Raw genomic sequence first — 22,882 nt, 5'->3', positions numbered from 1 at the left:
AGAATAATGCAGTTTATCTGGGCAGGGAAGAGGGCCAGAATTCGTAAAGACACGCTACTTGCCCCTAAGCGCATGGGGGGGTTGGGAGCTCCACACCTGAAATACTACTATGTAGCAGCGCAAGTGGCACAAGTTTCACTAAGTACATTGCATGGGGCTAGACCTCAATGGGTTGAGATTAAGAACCACAACGGTTTTCTGGGCTCTATAGAATCTCTTATGTGGCGCAGAAAAAGTACAAGAGGATCGGTCAAATGCCCAGCTCTGGCTCATTCCATTCAGTTATGGGACAAATTTAGCAATCATCCGAAATTATCTTCTCACCATAAACTTTTAACCCCACTTTGGAATAACCTGGACTTTCGGCCAGGACTATGTCCAGTGAATTTCAATTGGTGGATCTCTAAAGGCTTTAGGCGGGTGAAGGACTTGATAGATGTTCGGGCAGTGTTCACATGGGAATATCTTTCCATTAAATTTGAAATCCCTCCAACGGAACATTTCCGATATAGACAATTGACTTCTTATATCAACACGTTAACTAGAGAGGCCCCAAGACCCATGCGCTCTTCCCCATTCAAAAGCACATGCTCTTCCTTAGCCTCCTCCAAAGGGCAAATTTCTGTTATTTACTCGGCCCTAGCTGCCCCGGACAGTAAACTGCAATATATGACAGACTGGGAATCCGAACTGGGTACCACATGGGAATTGGAAGAGTGGTGGGAAATGGCATACTTCCTTTCCAAGGTCCCCCTGAACTCCGCGGTGGTGGAAGCCAATTATAAAATGGGACTTAGATGGTATCTCACCCCAGCTACACTAGCAAAAATGTTCCCATCAGTCTCTCCACTATGTTTCCGAGGCTGTGGTCATAGGGGCTCGATGTTGCATATCTGGTGGTCTTGTCCAATTGCTAGGTCATTTTGGGACGAGGTATTTAGACTGGTCTCCAGAATTATACAACAGGAGATTAGTAGTACCGTAGAGGCGGCCCTGTTCAACAAAATGGAGTTACCCCTTCCTAGACCAACGAAGAAACTGATTAGACTGATCTTACTGGCTGGCAGAATTTCATTGGCCAAAACTTTGAAGTCACCCATGATCTCTCTAGACCCGATTGTTACCAAACTGAAGTGGATTATGGTGAATGATAGACTTACTCATACCCTAAAGAATTCTTTAGACAAATTTGACGATATATGGGAGCCTTGGGTCTCTTTCAATAGTACATAACCATTGATTTAGGGGAAATTATTTTTGACTACGATACTTTGGTCATGTTGGTCTATCAAACTTCATCGACCTTCCCTTTCCCCTCCCTTGTAGTGTCTATTCTCCTCTTTCTTCTTTTTTTATTTCCTTCTTTTCCCTTTTTTCCTTTTCTTTATGTTTATCTGTCATTTTTCTGGTTGTATGGTTAAGACGCGAGCTATGGGTTTGCAATTCTCATTCCTAGTTTAATAATGCTCTTTGTTTTCCTGGACACTTTTGTATCTGCGGTTAAGATGTTGTTTTATTAATTTGTGCCGGGATGGGGCGGACAATTTTGTTTAGGCATTGCCCGCACTGATTTTTGATTTAAATGTACGTATATACTCGATATTGCGTCTTTGCATTTTGTCTTACCACTACTGATATATGTCTATATTATTTTGTCCTGTGAAAACTTTAATAAAAATATTGAAATAAAAAATCATGAAAATTTATTCAGAAAAGGAATATGTACATAATACATTCAAATACCAATATGGGACAAAGGCGACAAGGGGGGTCAAGTTGGAGTTTGGTGTGGAAACCATGCAGACATTTGTACTCAATACTTGTGGAAAAAAATTGCAGCAACAGATGAAACTAACAATCATGAGGATTACAAAAAATCACATCAATGCATACCATCCAAGCAAACTTACCCCCCTCACACACACACACACACACAAACCAGTCCAGTTAAAATAGTACTAATTAAAATGCATATGTATTTGTATACATTTAAATGTATTTTGACATACACACACAAATGAAATCACTAAATGTTCCTTAATACATGTATTATAACATGTTTGACTATAATCATTTACTATATTTGATTTCTCTAGTCAAACTAGAACAAAATTTTTATCAGGTCACAAATGTTTGTTCACATATTTTTTTACACTCATACTATTGTGTGATGACATATTTGAAAGTGCCACTTAGTATATATCCAGCTTATCCAGCTTGATAGAAATTAGTTTGCAGTGTTGCAACCAAAAGAAAAAGTAACAAGAAGTGCAACAAATGTAACGCAAGTTTGAGATTGAGTAGGATGTAACATAAAAAAGTAACACTTACAAAAAAAAAAAATCTAGCATTAAAGATTCAAACTGACCTGTAAAATGGACTGGAGATGCGCACAAAACAGGGCGCAGGTGTGCGCTAATCAATTTCTATCACCATCATTGAGGTTAACATCTCCTTTTGCGCGCAGCTGAAAATTATCGCCTTAATTGGCTAATTCCAGTTCTTTGCAGGAAACCGGCAGGCGAGTTCACTAGAACTCGGGCCCGACTCAGGTTAATAGAGGTTGCTGACCGGCACGTACCTATGCGTGTCGAGCGTACGGGCATTTCATTGATGAATCGGGCCTATTGAGTATATAAACAGTCATGGTCGGTTTCTTTGTAAATTTCTATAAAAATAACATTAAATGTTTTGTGTGGATTTGTTTTTGTAATAAAAACTTTTTTTCAAACACAGTTATGAAGGTATATAGAATACTTTCCACTTATTATTTATTCTTCTTTTGTTGTTAGTATACTTAGGAGAGAATTTGCAGTCTGTGTTGGTAGCAGTAATGGAGGTCAGATTGTTTTGTTCCGGATAAGTGTGTATACTGGCATTCTTATTTTGATCTAACCTAAATCCTGTTATCTCTGGGCAGGTACTCCACAGACTTTTTTTGTTGCTGGATTATGTCCATGATCTTTTCTTGACTAAGGCTGGGTACACACATGCAATAATTGTCGTTGGAAAGGATCTTTCATGATGATTCAGCTGTTTCAGTTAAAAGTTTGCTAAATCTTTGATATTTAAACTTTGAACAGGTTAGATTTTTGTTGCTGGAAACAATTTTTACTTATCGTTTCCAGGACATGACATGACAGGAGAAGAAACAAATGCTGTACACTCAGCATTATTCACTTCTGGCTCCCTGACTTCAGGCACCCTGTTGCATTTTTTTCCAAAGGAAGTTCATAGTAGTAATCCTTGATTTGATGTTGAGGAAATGCTGTACACATGCTAGATTTTTGCCTGGGATAATCACAATTCTTTTGTCTTGGGTGACAAACATCTGGCATGTGTACATTATGGCATGTGTGCCTTATGCATCAGTTTCACTTTAACACTTTTTATTACAAAGTTTCTGTAATCATATTTTAATTTTTTGACCAAAGGCTCCCATGTGATTTGGACATCAAGTTGTTCATGAAATGTATTCAATATTTTGAATTTGGATTTATTTTTCCTGCTTCTTTCTCCCAGGGGTATTTTTTCTTTTGAATTTTCTCTTACATTATTTTTTAAGATACAGCCTAACTAAATAACAACATTTTGCTGAAGCACTGTGCATCATACACATTTTATTAATGGCTGCAGGCAATTTCCTGATTATGACAAACCTGTGTGACAGAGTGACAGGGCAGAAGCACATTTTAGAGACAGGGACTGAGTTTTTTCACCCTAGAACCTAGGACCTAGATTTTAAATGAGCAAAATTTACTTTTGAAATTACATTAAACCTTGTGGGATTTTAGTGAGTATGTTTACATATTATTTTCAATATAGTGTTTAAAGTGCTCATTTCACTAAGAGATTATGTATGCTGCCTTTTGTGACCTGGTTCTAAAATTTACAGCTTCTTGGTTGGTGTTCTGATCCTCTGCCTTTAATCTATTTCTGATCACTAACCTAGAGTGGGAATACAGCTCAGTGGATCAGGTCACACAAGTGGACGCAGATCCGCATGCTTATTTCATGTGTATGACTGACATTACAAACACCAAAATATAAGCTTTATATCAGTAACCTTTACAGTGCGTTCAGCAATGGCAGTTTACAACATCTCTGTATTCAAGACAGAAAAGTACATAGGAATTACCAAGCTGATTGTAATGAAATAATATTCAAGTAACACTTCTAGGTCCTCACTGCACTGTAATATTTCTTTCTCCTAAAATCTGTTATTGCTTTGACTTTTGAAACCAAATAACTCATATAATGGGACTAATTTACTTCAGGAGTTGAGAATATCACTCAATAAACTGTGAATAATAATTGCAATTACCCAATCACATGAAAAACAAACTACTATCTATTTATTTAATTTGCATTCTTTAACAAACCAGAAATGTTATGTCCTACTTGATAACTTAGGTAAATATTTCACATTCAAATTTGTAAAGATTCTCAATCCTTTTTTAAATCAGTCAAAATTCTTGTGCCTGAACTGGGATGGTATTTTCTGGTTTCATGGATGACTATTTGTCCTAAATGCTTAACATAATTCCTATTAATAGTTTGTAGCACAGCCTCCACCAAAAAGTCCCAGTATCCACCAAATATAATACTTATACTCACAGGTAATCGATACAAATGAGAGTGGGGTGTCATTCAGTAAGTATAACACTATTGTTTGGCTCTGTAAAAGAAATATTTTATGCAGTGGTCATATATTTTGTTTTAAAATATATAAACTGAATTTATTCTATTTTGTTTTTGTTGTTCAAAACTGTTAGCATTTAAGGGCATTTCTTGGATGCTTTGTAGCTGCTGACTTGTTGACTGCTTCTGTCCATTTAAAAAATCATGAGGGTCCATATCTTTTGGGAAAAAAAAGTTATTTCTCTCTTCTTGGTCATTTAGCTGTGTATTTAATTTATTCTCCTATTTAGACATTTGAATGGACACCTAATGGAAAGAGTATTATGTCAAGGTACCACATCATAAAATCGGACCTGGGTTCAATAAATATTCCTAATCTCTAAATATAGAGTCCAGGGATTATGAGACAAGCGGGACTTTAAAGGTACTGTAGGTTAACAAAACATCATATATTTAAAAAAAAACACATTTATTTCACATATTAAGACATTCCTATTGCATATAAAAACATAAATGTGTGTCACTAGACATCAATCAAGAGGACCAATTTTAACTTGTTACTAGCAAAGCACTGCTACTCTGCTATAGTGACATTTATCACCAACTTGTATCCTGATTAGGGAAACTTAAATATTTTCTAGACACATTTCGTAGAGCTGGTCTGCTTCATCAGGAGTTTTATACTAAAGAGGCACAAAGAGTAGTTGTATAATTTCAGTGCATAATAAATGATAATATTGGAGGCTCACAGATTTCTGCACCAGAAGCTGGAACTATCTTTGACTATACCTGAGAGCAAAAAGGATTTGAATTAATTTGTGGAGAAGTTTAAATACCATGCAACAGGATTAGCAGGACCAAACAATAGAAATTGCACCCATCAAGAAAATATGAATTGGGAAGAATGGAAAAACCCCACTCTATACAGATGAACAACCCTGTGACATAGAGCCACGAACAGTACCCCTCCGGGTCCAGAGTCTAGCAGGAACCATAATTTAATTTATTCTCCTGTTATGCAGGTCTGTCAGCATCCTAGGATATTTAAGCAATTCACAGCATTTTAATATCCCAGCTTGATGAAGAGTGTCAAAACAGCCTGCTAGTGTAAAATGAATAATCTTTATTCAGTATTTCAGAATTTACCATGCAAAGGTAAATAAAGAAAATATATACACAAACTTTTTTCGTGTTCTTTATTATTTTATGTACAAAACTAAATTTTAAAATCATACCAAAAATAATCCACATACATTTTGTTAAAGAAAATAAAACCTTATTTTTCCATGTAGAGGGAAGAAGTTTAGCAGAATATTCTATTCTAGGAGTAAAATCATCAACACATTATTATACATTAGGTTAAAGATGTGACTATGTTTTTTGTACCTTTGTTTCTTTACTAGTATATACATATTTTTAATTCAACTTTTTATATTTTATAACTTTAAAGGGAATGTGTCACCAGCAAAATGACATATTTAGACATGCACCAATTGATTGTTACATTGAGGCAGTGAGCACTGAAAAAGCAAATCATCAAGTAAATTACTGACAGAATCATGTACCTATCTATCCTCAGCCATGATGCATCTAATTTTGTGTGTTTGATTGCTCTCTCTGTGTCTGAAGACCTACACAGAAAACTGAAACACTTTATTATGACATTTTTCATCTAAAGAGACCTTAAAGAGAGAACTTGCAAAATTCCACAGAAAATTTGAGTTCTTTCAACTTGACATATGCCTCTAAAAATTTAACTAATGAACTATTCCTAGCAAAGCCTCATTTTTGAATGTAGGTAAATACTCTTTGTGCTGGTCAAGATTTTATCTTGCTTACTTTACTTCCTTACATAACATTTATGTGATCACCAGGGAAGGAGTGAAGGTGTATACTATAGAGTGTAATTTGAGAGACAGCCTGCTCGGGTTTTTGAAATCACATTCAAAATGGTGCTACCCAACAACTGTCCCAGGCCTTTTGGATGTAAACAAAAGGGAGTATTTTATAGGTAAAACACATGCAACTAAATGGCCCTTATTTAAAGTTACACTCCAGGTAAATGTTAAACACACAAACCTATTAGACTTTTTATTCATTAATATATCAATTAATGTATTTTTTAGGCAGTATAAGAACCTTATATGAGAAGTAATCGAGGGCAATGTTTTATATTGATGTAGAGGGCATTTATAATTTCTGCTGCAATTCTACCTAATAGTAAATGTTTTCATTTTCTGTTTGATGAATGCTTTGTTTTCCAGTGCACTGTATATTCTAATAGATTTATATCTTAAGGACATGTTCCAACTCAATGGATGTTTGTGTAATTGTTGGCAACATGAATTCAGAAAGGAAAATTGATTTCTGCATTTCTGTCCCAATCTGCACATTAACAATTTTTGCACAAACCTTTTGTTTTATTTAAAAAAGAGTAAACATACAAAAGGTAATGACTTTTGAAAAGACTGAAAATAAACAGCACTTTGTGCATGTGATTAAACTTATATATATCCGTGAGATACTAAAACATAAAAATGAAAATGTAATACAATGCGATCATCCGTTTATACCAATATTATTCATAAATTGATTTAATATAATTGAAATATATTTCCATGAACAAATGCAAAGAGGTATGCTTTTGCTTGCCAACAACAGTTCTGTCTACTCAAAAATGAAGATAGGTAAAGAACGTGGCCAGGTGGCATCCATCCAAGCCTTTATCCAGCCAAAACTTTTTTTCTTAGTTTTGGTTAGAATTGGGAATGGTTAGAACCCCTGTCATTTTTCACTAATATCTTGAACTTCATTAGAGAGATCTTCCCCTACTTCCTATCCTGCTGGTAGTGTTTTACCAGACAGAGCGGGAGAACGTCCCAATTGTCATTTTTCACCTATTATTAATAATATTATTAATCAACAGGGTTTATAAAGCCCCAACATATTACTATAAAAAGCAATACGTAGAAAGCAATGTCTGACATTGTCACTTTATGCAATGAAGTGCACTGGGTTACCACAATGCATTGCTGCTTGCATTTCTGTCTGTTTTGTGCACTGCCCCATTCCATGTCAGTGTCACAAAGGACAGCCGCAACAAGTGGCTGTGCGTTGCTGTGTATTGCAGTATTATGCATGAAAAGCACGTCTGTTATAGATGCAGGAAGCTCAATTAATTGTACCTAATCTTCTTAATAAGCTTAAATGCATAATTTTATGGTTATTTTATGAATTTGATATGATATGAGTGGTACAGTTTTAACTGATTAGATTTTGTGCCCCCAAAGGGCATACGTAATAATTTTTTTTTTTACTAAATCATGTGAGGTGTCCTACTGCACATGCCATTCACTAATGTAAATTACCCATATAGAAACGTTTTATTACCATTTTCTAGAATACAGATACAAATTATAAACACTTTTTTACATAAATTGTTATAATTTAGAAGACTTATACATGACCGGCCTGTCTTCCAAAAATACTTGACATTATTTTCTAGAACATTCCAGCGATAAACACTAAGCAAAAAGTGATGGACAGCTGTACTGGTATCTTGTTCGTTATGCTTGACTTGTGCAAATTGTTGAGTCAGTCCTTTCAGTTTCTGCTTATGATGCATTCTAAGTATCTGATTTCAATTCTATCAAAATGACCTTCCTGAATAAAGTCATCCCAAATCATGCCTGGTAACTTTTGACAAAAAATATTTCAAAATAGTCCAGAATTTTGCTACTAAAAGTACTTAGGGTACTTTTTCTGTGTTATATAATCCATGTTTCGCATGCACACATTAACTTTTCTTTTTATGACAATAGATGACTATATATTTCCATGAACCATTAGCTTTGTTATTCCTATCTTTTTGAAGGGTATCTGCATGATTAGTAAGCAGAACCGTAGTTCTGGCTAACCATGGATATTTCTCCTGAAAGAATTGCAGAGTATGTGACAAGCACATATCTGATTCTATCAGATTCTCCTGACATGACAACTGCCCACCGCAGTGCTAGCAACCTTAGCTTCCTCAAGTTGAGCCTTCAGATTGCTGCATTTCATATGCATATGCCTGAGAATTGAATGAAATGGCTCACACGAGCATTTGCGACCCTATGATACTCAATGTTTAATAAAGTTAGAATGACACCCAAGAGTGGTGCATGGTTAAGAACATCTGTCAGAAATTTTCTGCAAACTCAGATTCCCCAAAAAATGTTTAGGTATAGTTCCACATATTGTAAAATTGTGAAATTAAAGAAAAGATTAAGAAAAAATGTTTCAGTTTTTAGGAAAAATAAATGTAATAAGTCACTTGGTGCATTATATTTCATCAGTGTAAGATATTTAAAAAAATGCTGCAGGTATAAAGTGCAGGCACCTAGCAGCCTCTCAAACCCTAAAATATTTTGTATACTAATAATTTTGTATTTTTTGCCTTCTGCTTATTTCTGTTACTTTTACCATACTTACAATCCAGCACCAAGTTTCACCTCTAACAGTGCTGGATACTGCAGTCAGTCAAGAGGTGACTCACCTTCTTGGCTAGGGCACTTAAGCACACAGTGGCACTTTTCTCTACTCTAATCTTCTATATCCTTCTACTCAAATTGTCTCCTGTGACCCTTTCTGTTCAATCTGTGTTGCTCTGATCTTCATTTTTATGTATCTACCTGACTACTTCCTGATTCTGACCATGCCTTTTTCATTTGGCTTGTTGCTGGATTCTGGTATATTGCACTATAACAGGCGTTTTCTTGTGTACCACAATCTGGTAGTCATCCACAACAGGGAGCTCTAGTAAACACCATTGGCTCCATAGATTCTACACTTTGGTTGTACCTTCCCTGAGCTACAGTACTGTATTCCTTCTACCTGGACAAGCTTTCTTTTATCAGTGTGGTGGGGCTTAGTCTCAAGCTTTAACTCACTAAAGAAAAAAAAAAGATCCAGATAGAGGTGTATGCACTTTATTACTGTGTTAGGATTTTTTTTTTTTGTAAACAGAGTTTGTGTAATTCTACCAGTCACCCTATTCTTTCTTTACTTTTTTAGCGTGTTGACAACGCACAAGTAAGTAGGTCAAGAGATTGTACCAACTTTACCAACTTCGTACTCCTTGTGAATCACTTTATAAGTAATGAAGCAAAAAAAAAAAAAAAAAGGAATGCAGACCACAGGCTTTCTGTCCTAAAATCCATCTCAAAATGTCAGCTCCTATATTTATATTTTTACAGCTTGCATTTAAGCACAGCAATAGGAAATAATACAATAAAATAACAGTAAAACATTGAAATAGTAATATGTTTTTAATGTATGGTTTGAGCGAAATGAAAATGATTTTTAATTAGAACTATAGATAGATTTCCCATTTTGCACATGATTTATGTGCCTATAGGTTGCAAAAGAAAAGATGCACCATAGCACATTTCCCCATCTGTCATTTTATATTATATTTTTTAAATTGTTACACTATTCTAGTCTGGGCAAGTAAAAATAAATTATATATAGAAGAATTATTCCTGGCAGAGAGATACACATTTTTTTATTTTTCATTTGTTGGTGATTTGCTATTTAACCTGGATAAAACTGCCACAACATGTTTTGTGTATGGCCAGCATACAGATCTAAATACTTTTTACAGTTAAAGGGACACTGACAGAAAATGATTGTTGCAAGAATCTGAAATCTGTTATAGCTAAAGTGTATTCTGTTAATATATTGGATATTAGATCCAGTGGCCGTACACTGGTCAAAGTTTGATATATCAATAAAATGCTTGCCTTATCGAACACCACTCTGCTTTACAACCCCCTTACTAATGTAAGTCAGTTGGGAGTTCTTCCCAACAGTAAATCAGAATTCTCCTCACCATTCACAATAACAGCACAGATTCCCTGGACCTGCTTGTTTTTCAAGTAAACATTAGAGCATTAATGAACATTAAGCTGTGTACATCTGGTAATTGTTTGTCCCTGGAAATAGTTTTTCTTAATCATCATCATTCCTAGTGAGATTGCACATATAAGCGCGGTACACACAGTGCTGTTCAGTTCTTCAGAGATGGGAGGATAATTGGGAAGCAAACAGTTAATCCGAGGAACATCTGATTGCCCCACAGGATCAGGGAGAAATTTTTTTTACCCTGTTGGTGGAACTTTAACCAAGCTTTATAAGGGGTATTTGCTTCCCTCTGGATCAACTATGTCTATAGATTTTTAATCTGGGATATGTTTATTTCCCTTGTAGTTGAGCTTCTTTCAAAAGTGGCCAGTTCTTTCTGGCTCAGATGTTTATTGATCCCTACACATCAGGAGACTGCTGTAAACATACTACATTTTTGCCAGATATGATCATAATTGTTTGTCTCGGGTTGGATTGAGGTGACAGAGTGCACTCAATCCAGCTAGTCAATGGGTGCACAGGGGTTATGGTACCCAACAACCAGTGTATGGCCACCCTTGAATCTTTGTAATGCAAGCAGCTCATGACTGGTGGGAGGGGCTGGAAAGATGCTGTACATAGCTACTATAAACAAAAAGCTGTGGCAATGCCCAACCTTTGTGATTGGGGAGAGAAGAATTAAATGATGCTAGATGTCCATCAGACAGAAATGTGGCAAGGACTGTCTGACTTACTTAGCTTGTAATGCAAAGTATGAGAGGGTGACTGTGTGCAGTGAAATAGAGTAAGCAATTTCAGTACAGCAGATGAGCTAAGGTGTACAACTAAGGTAAATCTGGGGTTAAGCTTTTAGACTTTAGGCCAGGGTTTCTCAACTACGGTTCTTCCAGAGGTTGCTAGGGATTCCTTAAGCAATGAGCAGATTGTGATTCTCAGGTCTGTTTAACAGATATCAATGATGTTTTTGCTTATCTGTAAGGATGGTAGGATTCTCAATGGACCACAATGTAAGAGACATTCTTCCAACTGACCATCACTTTAAGATACTATGAGCTGTGGATACAGTAATTAAAGCATGGGTTCCCCGAAGACCTGAAAGCTATTTCAAGGGGTCACTCCATGTTAAAAAGGCAGAGAAACACTGATCTAAGCAGTTCCATCACAGGCTTTGCTTTGTTTGATCTGGTAAAACCAGGAAATGTTCTTACAGGTTGTCTTGTATAGACAGGTTAAATAGTTGTATACTGTTTATATCTATAATTATAAATACTATAAAATTAAAAAGTATAATCTTTTAGAACTTTTTGTAGAAGTTTTACATTTAGAACAATGGGCCTGATTTATTAAAGCTCCCCAAGGCTGTAGAAAATACACTTTAATGAGTGAGGCTGAGTGATCCAGCAAACCTGGAATGGATCTGGTCCAGAATTGAAAACATTTGCTAACAAATAGCAAATAAATTTTAAGCAATCCATTCCAGTTTTGCTTGATCACTGATGAAAGTGTATGTTTTCCAGGCCCAATGTATCAGATTTTTTAAAAAGGTATATTATTGTTGCCTTTTGTTTGCACTCTATAGCTGAAACATTTTGTAAACAGGTATTTACAAAACAAACATTTTCATATTATTTCATTGCTTCTAATTGTCCTTTCTGGAGAAGCTGTCATCCATAGGTTAGCGCTTTTAGGTGAAGAGAAGGTAAATCGTGTTCTTATTTGTCATTTCTTTACACCTATATCTGCAAGCTCAGTGACACTTTTTTTGTATAAGTAGGAGTAACATCTAAAAGAGACATGAAAAAAGCAATATTATGCAATATGTAATGTAATTTCTTAACAGTTATAGATTTAGAAATAAACACTTATCCCTCAATCAATCAGCAATTGCAGCAAAAATATATAAAACAGTATTTAAGTTCTACAATAATAAAAAAAACCTGAATTCACTGTGTAGCCTACATAGGATTTACATGATTTGGCACTATATCACCATGAACAGAATGAACTATTTACTTGCATTCCCACAGGTTTTCTTTGTCTTGAAGAAACAACACAATAAATCATATATATCAGTTATTGGTAAATGATGGAGAATTTTTTACATTTCTTTTTAGAATTTCCCTGCTGTATTCTAATTATGTTTTAATAATATTTTAATTAATAATTAACAGAATTTTTATAGCACCAACATATATTACGCAGTGCTGTACATTTATTAAGGGGTTGCAAATGACAGATGATTACAGACAGTGACACAGGAGGAGAGGACTCTGCCCCGAAGAGCTAACAATCTAGGAGGTGGAAGTAACACACAATAGAAGGGGAGATATGTTGGAACTAGTGACGGTTTCAAATGACAGAAGAAGATGGGTAGGCAAGTTTGGGAAATTGGTTTTAAGTGCTTTTTTAACCTCCCTAGCGGTTCTTTTCTTTTTTTTTTTTTTACAGTATAATATATTAGTATGAGTATATTAAAGTTTGAAACACAAAATCATTTAAAAACAATAAATTGAATAAATTAAAAAATCTATAATTAAAAAAAAAAAAAATACATTTTTTACCCATAGTATTATACATACTGTAAAAAAAAATGTTCTTGAAAACAATGTATTGCTTTTACACATAAAAATCCAATGTATTGCATTCAATACAGTTATTTTGTATTGAATGCAATACAAATCGATTTTGAATTTCCCGCCCTGCCTGGCCGTGACGTACACACGCACCGACATCACCGGGAACTCTCCCGGTGACTCATCGGATGCAGAAGCAGGAAGAAGAAAGAAGACGGAGATCGCAGCGCTGGATGGCGCGGGACCCCGGTGACTCGAGGTTACCACGTGTAGCAATTTTTTTCTACCACAAGTCACTCTCGGGGTTACCGCTAGGGAGGTTAAATGAGCAGAAAGTAGGAGGAAGCCGAATAGTATGGGGAAGACCATTCCAGAGAGATGGGGCACCTCTAGAAAAGTCTTGGAGCCGTGTGTGTGATGAGGTTATGAGTGAGGTAGTCAGTAGTAGATCATTGGAGGAGTGAAGAGAGCGGCTGGTGGAGTATTTTTTACCAGGTCAGAAAGGTAAGTGGGACAAGAACTGTGGAGGGATTTGAAGGCAAAGCACGGGATTAGAATATGAGGGGTGAAGATGATGGGTTCTGTTTTATACAGGTTGAGTTTCAGAAATCTGTTAGACATCCATGAGGAGATGGCTGACAGGCAGCATGAAACCTTATTCAGATCTGAGGAAGACAAGTCAGGGGTGGACAGATAGATTTGAGTGTCATCAGCATACAGATTGTACTGTAAGCCAAAGGAGGATATGAGACTACAGAGACAGGAGGTGTACAGAGAAAAGAGAACCCCTCCAAGGACTGACCCTTGGGGAACACCAACAGGGATGAGGATAGGAGAGGAGGATTACTATTGAAAGAAAGTTGAAAGGAGTGGACAGACCGATAGGAAGCAAACCAAGAGAGAGCAGTGTCACTGATACCAATGGAGCGCATGATTTGAATTAGAAGGGGGTGTCAAAAGCAGAGGAAAGATCAAGGAGAAGGAGGAGAGAAAAGTTGCCTTGAGACTTAGCTCTGATGAGGTCACTTTAGTAAGGGCTGTTTCAGTGAAATTGACAGCTCGAAAGCCTGACTGGAGAAGGTGAAGGAGAAAGTTGGTGCTCAGGTAGTCAGGGAGTCTTTTGTAGACAAGATGCTCAGGAAGTTTAGAAACATATGGGAGATGGGGGATGGGACGGTAGCTAGAAGGTATGGAGGGGATTCTTCAGGATAGGGAGAATTATGGCATGTTTGAAAGTGGAGGGTTAGATACCAGTAGAAAGGAGGAGGTTGAATAGTTTAGTTAGCTTGGTGACAGTGAGTTTGGTGTTTAAGTGTTGTAGTCAGCGCTGAGGCCAGATTTCCTCCACATGTGCTCAGGTTTTTTAGCTGTTTGGTGTGATTGTTGTGCCAGGGTCAGGGGCTAGCAGGACAGGGGTAGCGGAAGGTGGCAGGGGCAACTTTATCCTGAGCCAGAGAAAGAGTGTGGTTGAACTGAGTGGCAGCTTTATCTGGAGATGTGATTTTAGAGAGGATGGGGGTTAGGGACGTAAGACTCTTTAAGAATAGATGGTCAAGGTTACGGATATCTCTCTGCCATTGACCAAGTCTGGGATGTGGAAAAGGGGGCAAGGGTTTAATAAGTTGAAAGGGGAAAAATTACTGTAGCAACCCGTAGCAGCCAGTGGTAAGACTTTATAATGTGCAGGTCAAAAAGATGTCAGTAACAGCATAGTAAACAAATCAGAGTATAATCACTAATAAAAATGAAACAACACATAATTAAAGATAGTAAATATAATTCTTCCTAAATCCATATGTTTAATTCATAGCAGAGAGGGGCATACCACTGACTAACTGTAAAGCCTAATAAAACTTTCTATTTATGGCAGCTAAATATAATTCAGGTGCGTCAAAACAAAATGCATAAAGTCTAACAGTACATTTTAAAATAGCAGATTCAGCCTGGGTATAAAAGCATGTTTCCTGTCACCATACCATAGAGAAGGAACCTTGTTTTCTGTATGGAAGTGGTCAGAATACGTTTGATCGCTGCTCCGTAGAAGGTGTGTGGGTCTATATTTTTGTGTGCATTTTTTTCAAAAAGAAGCTCAACAATATATAACATTAGGAACAGTGATGAGTTTTGATGCCCAGAGACCAGCTCTGTTAGAGTAGGACTTTTCCATTTCCTTTCCATCTCGAAATATTCTTTTCCAGGGGCTCTCTCCATCCTTCTAATCCATCTAAATGTCAGATCTTTACATGATTGTTATGATTATTACTACACAGTATTTAAATAGACATTTTATGCAGCACTGTACAAAGTTCATAGTCATGTCAGTAACTGTCAAAGGAGCTCACAATCTAATGTCCCTACCTCAGTCATATGTCATTAACATAGTCCAAGGTCAATTTAGAGGGAAGCCAATTAACCTATACACATGTATTTGGAATGTGGGAGGACACCAGAGTACCTGGACGACACCCACGCAAACGCTGTATCTTACTATATGCTTTCCCTGATTTTTCAATGGGATGGGGTACCCTTATTCATAGCAGCTGATTAGGTAGTGCTGTAACAGCTAAAGTGTGTTGATCCATCCATCTAATTGCTATATTAGTTTTTTTTTTTAAAGTAATCCAAAATTCCACAATAGTCATGCTGGTGATGATTGGTCAAGCAGTTGTAATATAGGTGGAGGACAAATAAACTAATGCTAAATACAAACACATTCTAAATTAATGGGTTGGTTAGACGATTAGGTATACCCCAAGATAGTCTTTTAGTGAGGAAAAGCCATCTCCTTGCCTAAGCAGGGAGCTGCAGTTTTTAAATGACAGGTGCTAGGCTGTAGATAAATGAACAGTACATACTGTGACCAGAAAGATTTATATAGATAGTGGAAATATATTGAAGGAAAGGCTGTTTTGCTCCCCCTGGCATTTAGGAAGGTCTGCTCTGGTATTTTTTTATTTGAAATAAAAAGGCAAGTAGTAGGTGTTAAATCCCTTCACACACTGTCACTCAAAACTTTAGATTGCCATAGCTAAGTAGAAGTAGCACCATGTTACAGAATGCAGTTACTTGAAAAAAACATATTATGAACCGTACCTCTTTCTCTCAGATCCTCAAGGTAAGCTTTAATAAACTCCTTTTCAAATTGTTCACGGTCTTGACTGTTGTACTCTTCATTCTCCTTTTCATCCTCGTTCTCATCTAAACTTTCACATGCTTCAATTGGATTATCTAATATCTTGACATACCTGAAATGTAAAATTGTAATGAGTAAAAATTCATTAAAAAGTAAGGATTATGCAATCCAGAATTAATTCAATATATTAGAACTCATTTTTAGAATCAGCAGGGGGTACTTAACGATTCATGCTGCTATTACTTACCTTTATATTTCTGTTCTAGCTATCTTATGTCAAGTGTTGGAATTTTCAATTTTCAATCTTCATCCAGACACTATCTGGCTGTACTAAATGTGACTGATGGGCAAGCGCCAATAATATAATAATCCTTATAATTATATTGTATTAAAAAAGCAGCAACATATTACACAACAACAAATTCATAGTCATGTCACGAACTGTCCCTCAGAGGGGATCCAGTGTAATTGAGGATAATTTAGTGGAAACACTATTTATCTACCCGTGGGCCCGATTTAATAAAGCTCTCCAAGGCTGGAGAAAATACTTTCGTCAGTAAAGCTGGGTGATCCAGCAAACATGGAATAAATCTAGTTACATAGTTCTGCCAGGTTGCGGTCCTTGGGCACACCAAGGTGGGCAAAACACGGTACCAAATTACAAAGCAGAAGGATAGTCGAGGAAGGCCGGGGTCGAGGCAGGCAGCAAGCAAGAAAGGTCAGGTCACATGCCAGGGGTCAATTGTCAGGGATCCAGGAGACAGACACCAGTGACACAGGGGCCACTGCGGACATAGGGAACACAGCAGACACTGGGAACAACAGGAGGCACAGGTGACTCAGAGATATACACAGACAGACAGGAACACTGGAAGAGCACAGGGAAGTTGGTTGGGATCCAACAGATTGGACAACGAAAGGGTTAATGCAGGAGCTGGACAGAGGAAACACTGAATTAAGCACCAGGTGAACAGAAACTGAGGCATGCCCACAGTCAGAACTTCCCGCATGCGCAGGAGAGAGGCATCTGCACTTTAGTGAGGAAGAGATAAGTGTGAGAATCATACATAAGGTAAAGCAATGTAATCAAAGTTTAATAAAGGATGTATAATAAAACATGTTGTATTCAAAGAACATTATCAGTAAGATATCATTAAATATATAATTTTATAAAATGAAGTTCTGTGTACTTATGTATTTAGATTTTAGTTGATGCATTTTTCATACCAAAAGTGTACAGAATATATATTGACTGAAAGCACTGTTTTTTCGTATAACATTTTTGTTTACCAATGAAATTTAAATTTTATTTCCACATGGTACATTTTAAAAGACCCTAAAAAAGCTAACATAAAACTGACTTTAAGTAAAATTATATGTAAGTATGCTGTGCTTTGTTACAGAATTCTTTTCAGAATATTACAAATATATAAACTCGAATAGACACTGGAAAACATTTAAAGACTTATATCATAAAATTATGAATTTAGTTAAATAACAGGAAACTGCAAGCATATTTATAAAATCAATAAATATCACAAGAACCCCATGCATTTGACAGAATTTTGCATATATACATATTCAACACATTCACACAGAAGGTGTGAGCTGGGCTGCTCAGTTATAACGTGTCTCATTATTATTTGTTTCATTATGCTATTTACAACAGCGAATCCAAGAAAAACATAATCTGTGTTCTACCTCATCTGTCACCATGTGATTTGTTTTATGGATACAAGCAACTACATGATATTAGAATAAAGCTTTCTGATATACATATAGTAATAGTATACAACATTTTCTATTTTTTAGTAGTCATTATTCTTCTTTGAGACTCAATATACAGTATGCTGACACAGATCAGTCAGAATCAGTCGGTAGGAAACATTTTATTATTTAGGAACCTATCCGTTTTTTTTTCTTTTTTTCTTAACACTAGCACGAATGAAACATGCATCCTTAAAGGATGTCTCTGGGTTGGTAACTGGGGAAAAAGAAAAGGCAGATTTACTAAACACTTTTTTTTAGCTCTGTGTACACAAAGGAAAATGGCAGAGCTCAAGTCCAAATTCATAATAGCAATAGCACCAGACCCTGAGGGATTACATCTATGTGTTTTCAAAGAGCTGTGCTTGGTTATTTTAAAGCCATTATTTCTCATTTTTAGAGACATTTTAGTCACTGGCATGGTACCGATGGATTGGCGTAAGGCCAATGTGGTTCGTATCTTCAAAAAGGGAGCAAAGTCATTACCAGATAACTACAGACCCGTTAGTTTAACATCCATAGTTGGAAACGTCCTAGCGAGTTAGATAAACACATATGTCACACTTACCTCTTTCCCACTAAAGCACAGGCATCCCTCTCCTGTGCATGCTTGCAGTTCTGAAGCTGGGCGTGCCACTGTTTCCAAGCTTTATCAATTCAATCCAATACGCTGACTAATCAGAAGAGAGCCTCTCGATCAGCCCTGGCTATTTTGCTGGCTCACAGACTGCACTTTGTTTTTGTGCAACAAGTCTTTTTAGTGGCTCGAGCTCCCTAGTTCTGTGATCTAGTTCCTGTTCACCTGTTACCTAATCCAGTGTTTCCTGTGTCCAGCTCCTGTGTTAACCCCTTTGTTGTCCAGTCTGTTGGTTCCCAGGCAACTTCCCTGTGCTGTTCCAGTGTTCCTCTCTGTCTGTGGATATCCCTGCATCACCTGTACCTCCTGTTGCTTCCAGTGTCTCCTGTGTTCCCTGTGCCCGCAGTGACCTTTGTGTCACTGCAGTCTGTCTCCTTGATTCCTGGCTGTTGACCCCTGGTGATAGCTGACCTCTCTTGCTTGCTGCCTGCCTTGACCCTGTCTTTCCTTGACTATCCTTCTGCATTGTGTTTTGGTACCATGCTTTGCCAACCTTGGTGTGCCCAAGGACCGCAACCTGGCAGTAACCAGTGGCGCAACATCCTCACCATCAGAGGCTCTGGAGAAAACCCGGTTACTGCTTAGACTCTGTGCCTTGGCCCTTCTCAGGGCCCACACCACCCCTTGCAAGCCGTAGCACAACCTAGTGGTCCTGTCTCTCGGTGCGTGACAACATAGAGGGGTTTCTGCTAGAAAATAATATTATAAGTGATAGTTAGCATGGCTTCAAGAAAGACCGAAGTTGTCAAACAAATTTTTTCTCTTTTTTTGAAGAAGTAAGTAAACAGGTAGACAGTGGAAAAGCAGCTGATATAGTGTACTTGGACTAAAGCAATTGACACAGTACCCCACAGATGGTTAATATGCAAGTTAGGGTCAATAGGTTTAGAAAAGTCAATCTGTAAATGAATAGAGAACTAGCGTAAAGATCACATCCAGAGAATTGTAATTATTGATTCATACTCTGAATGATCTAAGGTTATTAGTGGTGTACCCAAGGGTTCAGTGTTGGGAAATTTACTGTTTAACATTTTTATAAATGATATAGGGTTTGTGGTTACCATTTCTGTGTTTGCAGATGACACCAAACTATGTAATTGAATGAAGTCTTTACAGAATGTCTATAATCTACAAGCAGACCTGGATGTACTGTTTGGTTGGGCAGCCAAGTGGCATATGACATTTAATATTGATAAATGTAAAGTTATGCACTTGGGGGCTAACAACATGCATGCTTCATACTGTCTAGGGGGAATACATTTAGGGGAGTCGGAAATGGAAAAGGATCTGGGGGTTCTGGTAGATCCTGGACCTAATAACAGCATGCAATGCCAAGCTGCAATATCTAAAGCTAGTAAAGTTCTTTCTTGTATTAAAAGAGGAATAGACTGCAGAGATGGAGACATAATCCTGCCCCTGTACAAAGCATTGGTCAGAATGAATACATTTAGGGGAGTCAGAAATGGAAAAGGATCTGGGGGTTCTGGTAGATCATAGCCTTAATATTAGTATGCAATGCCAAGCTGTAATATCTAAAGCTAGTAAAGTACTTTCTTGAATTAAAAGAGGAATAGACTGCAGAGATGGAGAACATTATCCTGCCCCTGTACAAAGCATTGGTCAGACCACATCTGGAATATGCAGTCCAGTTTTGGGCACCAGTTCACAAAAAGGACTTTCTTGTATTAAAAGAGGAATAGACTGCAGAGATGGAGACATAATCCTGCCCCTGTACAAAGCATTGGTCAGAATACATCTGGAATATGTTGTCCAGTTTTGGGCACCAGTTCACAAAAACGACATTGTAGATTTGGAGAGAATGCAGAGAAGGGCAACTAAACTAATAAAAAGAATGAAGGAGCTCAGCTATGAGGAAAGATTAGCTGAACTGAACCTATTCTCCCTTGAGAAGAGATGGTTAAGGGGGGATATGATCACCCTGTATAAATATTTAAATGGTCCATTTGGAGAACTCTCTTCCCAAATATTCACTTTAAGATCATTACAAAGAACAGGAGGGCACTCTTTGCGTCTGGAGAAAAAGAAGTTTAAGCTCCGGATAAGTAAGGGATTCTTGACTGTAAGGTCTGTGAAAATGTGGAATCTGCTCCCTCAGAAATTAGTTTCAGAAACTACTATAGATTGCTTTAGGGAAAAGCTGGATGCTTTTCTAGAAGCACAGAATATAACTGGGTTTTAGGGATTTAATGTAAAGATAACAGAGTCTGTTGATCCAGGGAACATCCGATTGCCTCATGGAATCAGGAAGGATTTTTTTTTCCCCTGTTGAAGCAAATTGTACCAGGGTTTTTTTTTTGGCCTTCCCCTGGACCAACTATGTCTTATAGGGTTTTTATCTGGGATATGTTTATTTTTCTAGTGGTTGAACTTGATGGACTTATGTCTTTTTTCAACCTATCCTACTATGTAACTATGTAACTTATTTCCAGATTGATTTGGTATTGTAGGATAGGTTGCTTAAGAAAATAAAGACATGTTTTATTCCAACATTTCATCCTCTAACAGATAAAGTTATTTTTTTTTTAATTTGAGATATGAGTGCTCTCATAACTATATAGTTTTTAAACACAAAATAATAAGCCTAGAAGCATAAAATAAGCCAACAAATATTGGTGTGTAACAACAGAGACCTTTATGATTGATGATTGTTATGACCCCAAAGGCTGAGGTTAACTCAATCTGCTGATAGCTCTTTTTTGTTGGAGTCATTTCAGAATATTCTTAATAGTAAAAAGTGCATGTTTTGTTTAGATCGCTGCTCATTTGAAAGACAGCATGCACATACCCTGATATCCTTTTTCCTTTGGTACAAAACCTAAGGGAGATACTCTGGTAGTTGGTTCCTCCACTTTCTGTCTACAACTTTTTTTATAGTGTACTTGCATTAGGCTACCCTTTTATTGTATTCTTATTTAGATGTATAATTTATTCATGCAGCCTTTTTTTGTATCAATATACAGTATATGCAAAGGTTAAAGTTCAGATAATTCAACCATCCTTCCATTGGTAATTTAGGTTCTCTAAAGAGTCCTATTCTTCAATAGCTGAACCTCTCATAATGCTTTCTGTTTACTTCTATCATTGTGCCAACATTGCAAGGCTTTGCTAGATATTTCACCCTGTTCACAAAACTAGTTTTTTTCCCCTACTTTACGAGCAGCCTATTAACCATGTTTATTTTAAAGAATGTTTCTTTAAAAATTCTGTTTATGGCTGTGTTGAAACAACTTGACTACATAATGCACTAGAGGAGCTTTCATTTGTACTGGAACAGCCACTTCAGTTGTTGTAACTAGCAATTAAAGCTTTTTTTTCACTTGTACTACTGCTGTGAAAAAAGTCATGAGAACACCAGAAAAAAACAAATGATTCTCAATTCTACATCAAGCCCCTCAGCTGCTCTAGAATATGTATGACTGTCTAGAGCAGTGTTGTTTAATCAGGGTTTCCTGGAGTTTCTCCAGAAAATGCTGGGGATTCCTTAAGTCATGAGCAATTTAGACCTCTTAGGTCAATTTATGTAATTTCCACTGAAGCAATGTAAGTAATTTCCATTGACCACCATACTAATGTACTGTAAGCTATTGATAAACTAGTTATAGCCTGGTTTCCATATGACCTGAACATATGACCCATGAGTTTCTGCAGGCCTGGGCCATGTTTTAGCACCCAGTGGTGGACCATTTCTTTCAGCCTCTGTATCAATGTTAGGCAAGGTGATCTCCTGCCTATCAGTATCTGCATATTTTTGGCAGTAATATCACCAATATCACCACATCACATGGATGGATGCAGATCTCTATAAGGTAAGTTACAATACACCAATATTTTTTTTTTTTGTTTTTTTTTTGGGGGGGGGGCTCTTTTTACTATTGACTACCATGTATACTTTGGATAAAATAGGGAAATCAAATTGCTATTGACCACCATACTTTAGGGTCAAGGAGGGATCCTAATGACCCTCATGTTGTATGTTACCTTGCTGACCACTGCTTTCAGTATGCTGTGCTGTATATTGGACACACCTGGACACCACACTTTAGTCTGTTCAATATGTTGTATACTTTTGATTGCTATAAACATGTGTTGCATGTTACATTATCCATGCACTGTATACACTGTAGTCCAAAACAGTGTTTGGTTTCTGAGATAACTGGTTGTCTTAGACAAGGTGTTGTCTCCATATTCTGTGAGCCTCAGTTTGGT

General features: G+C 37.0%; 1 protein-coding gene across 4 annotated transcripts in view; it reads right to left on the bottom strand.

The window, feature by feature from the left end:
- Positions 1–8,005: 8,005 nt before the first annotated feature.
- LRRC2 (leucine rich repeat containing 2) overlaps positions 8,006–22,882 on the bottom strand; it is a 165,527-nt gene continuing 150,650 nt past the window's right edge. For all 4 annotated transcript variants that reach the window (XM_072415013.1, XM_072415014.1, XM_072415015.1 and 1 more), the window contains 2 exons: positions 16,212–16,363; positions 8,006–12,328 (listed from right to left, as the gene is read on the bottom strand). In XM_072415013.1, coding sequence (XP_072271114.1) covers positions 12,279–12,328; positions 16,212–16,363 — 202 coding nt within the window. In that variant the 3' untranslated portion in view covers positions 8,006–12,278. The remainder of the gene's footprint in view (positions 12,329–16,211; positions 16,364–22,882) is intronic.

This window comes from Pyxicephalus adspersus, chromosome 6 (assembly GCF_032062135.1).
Source record: "Pyxicephalus adspersus chromosome 6, UCB_Pads_2.0, whole genome shotgun sequence".
Classification (NCBI taxonomy): domain Eukaryota; kingdom Metazoa; phylum Chordata; class Amphibia; order Anura; family Pyxicephalidae; genus Pyxicephalus; species Pyxicephalus adspersus.
Note: the sequence above shows the minus strand (reverse complement) of the source record. Positions and strands in the feature narration are given on the sequence as shown.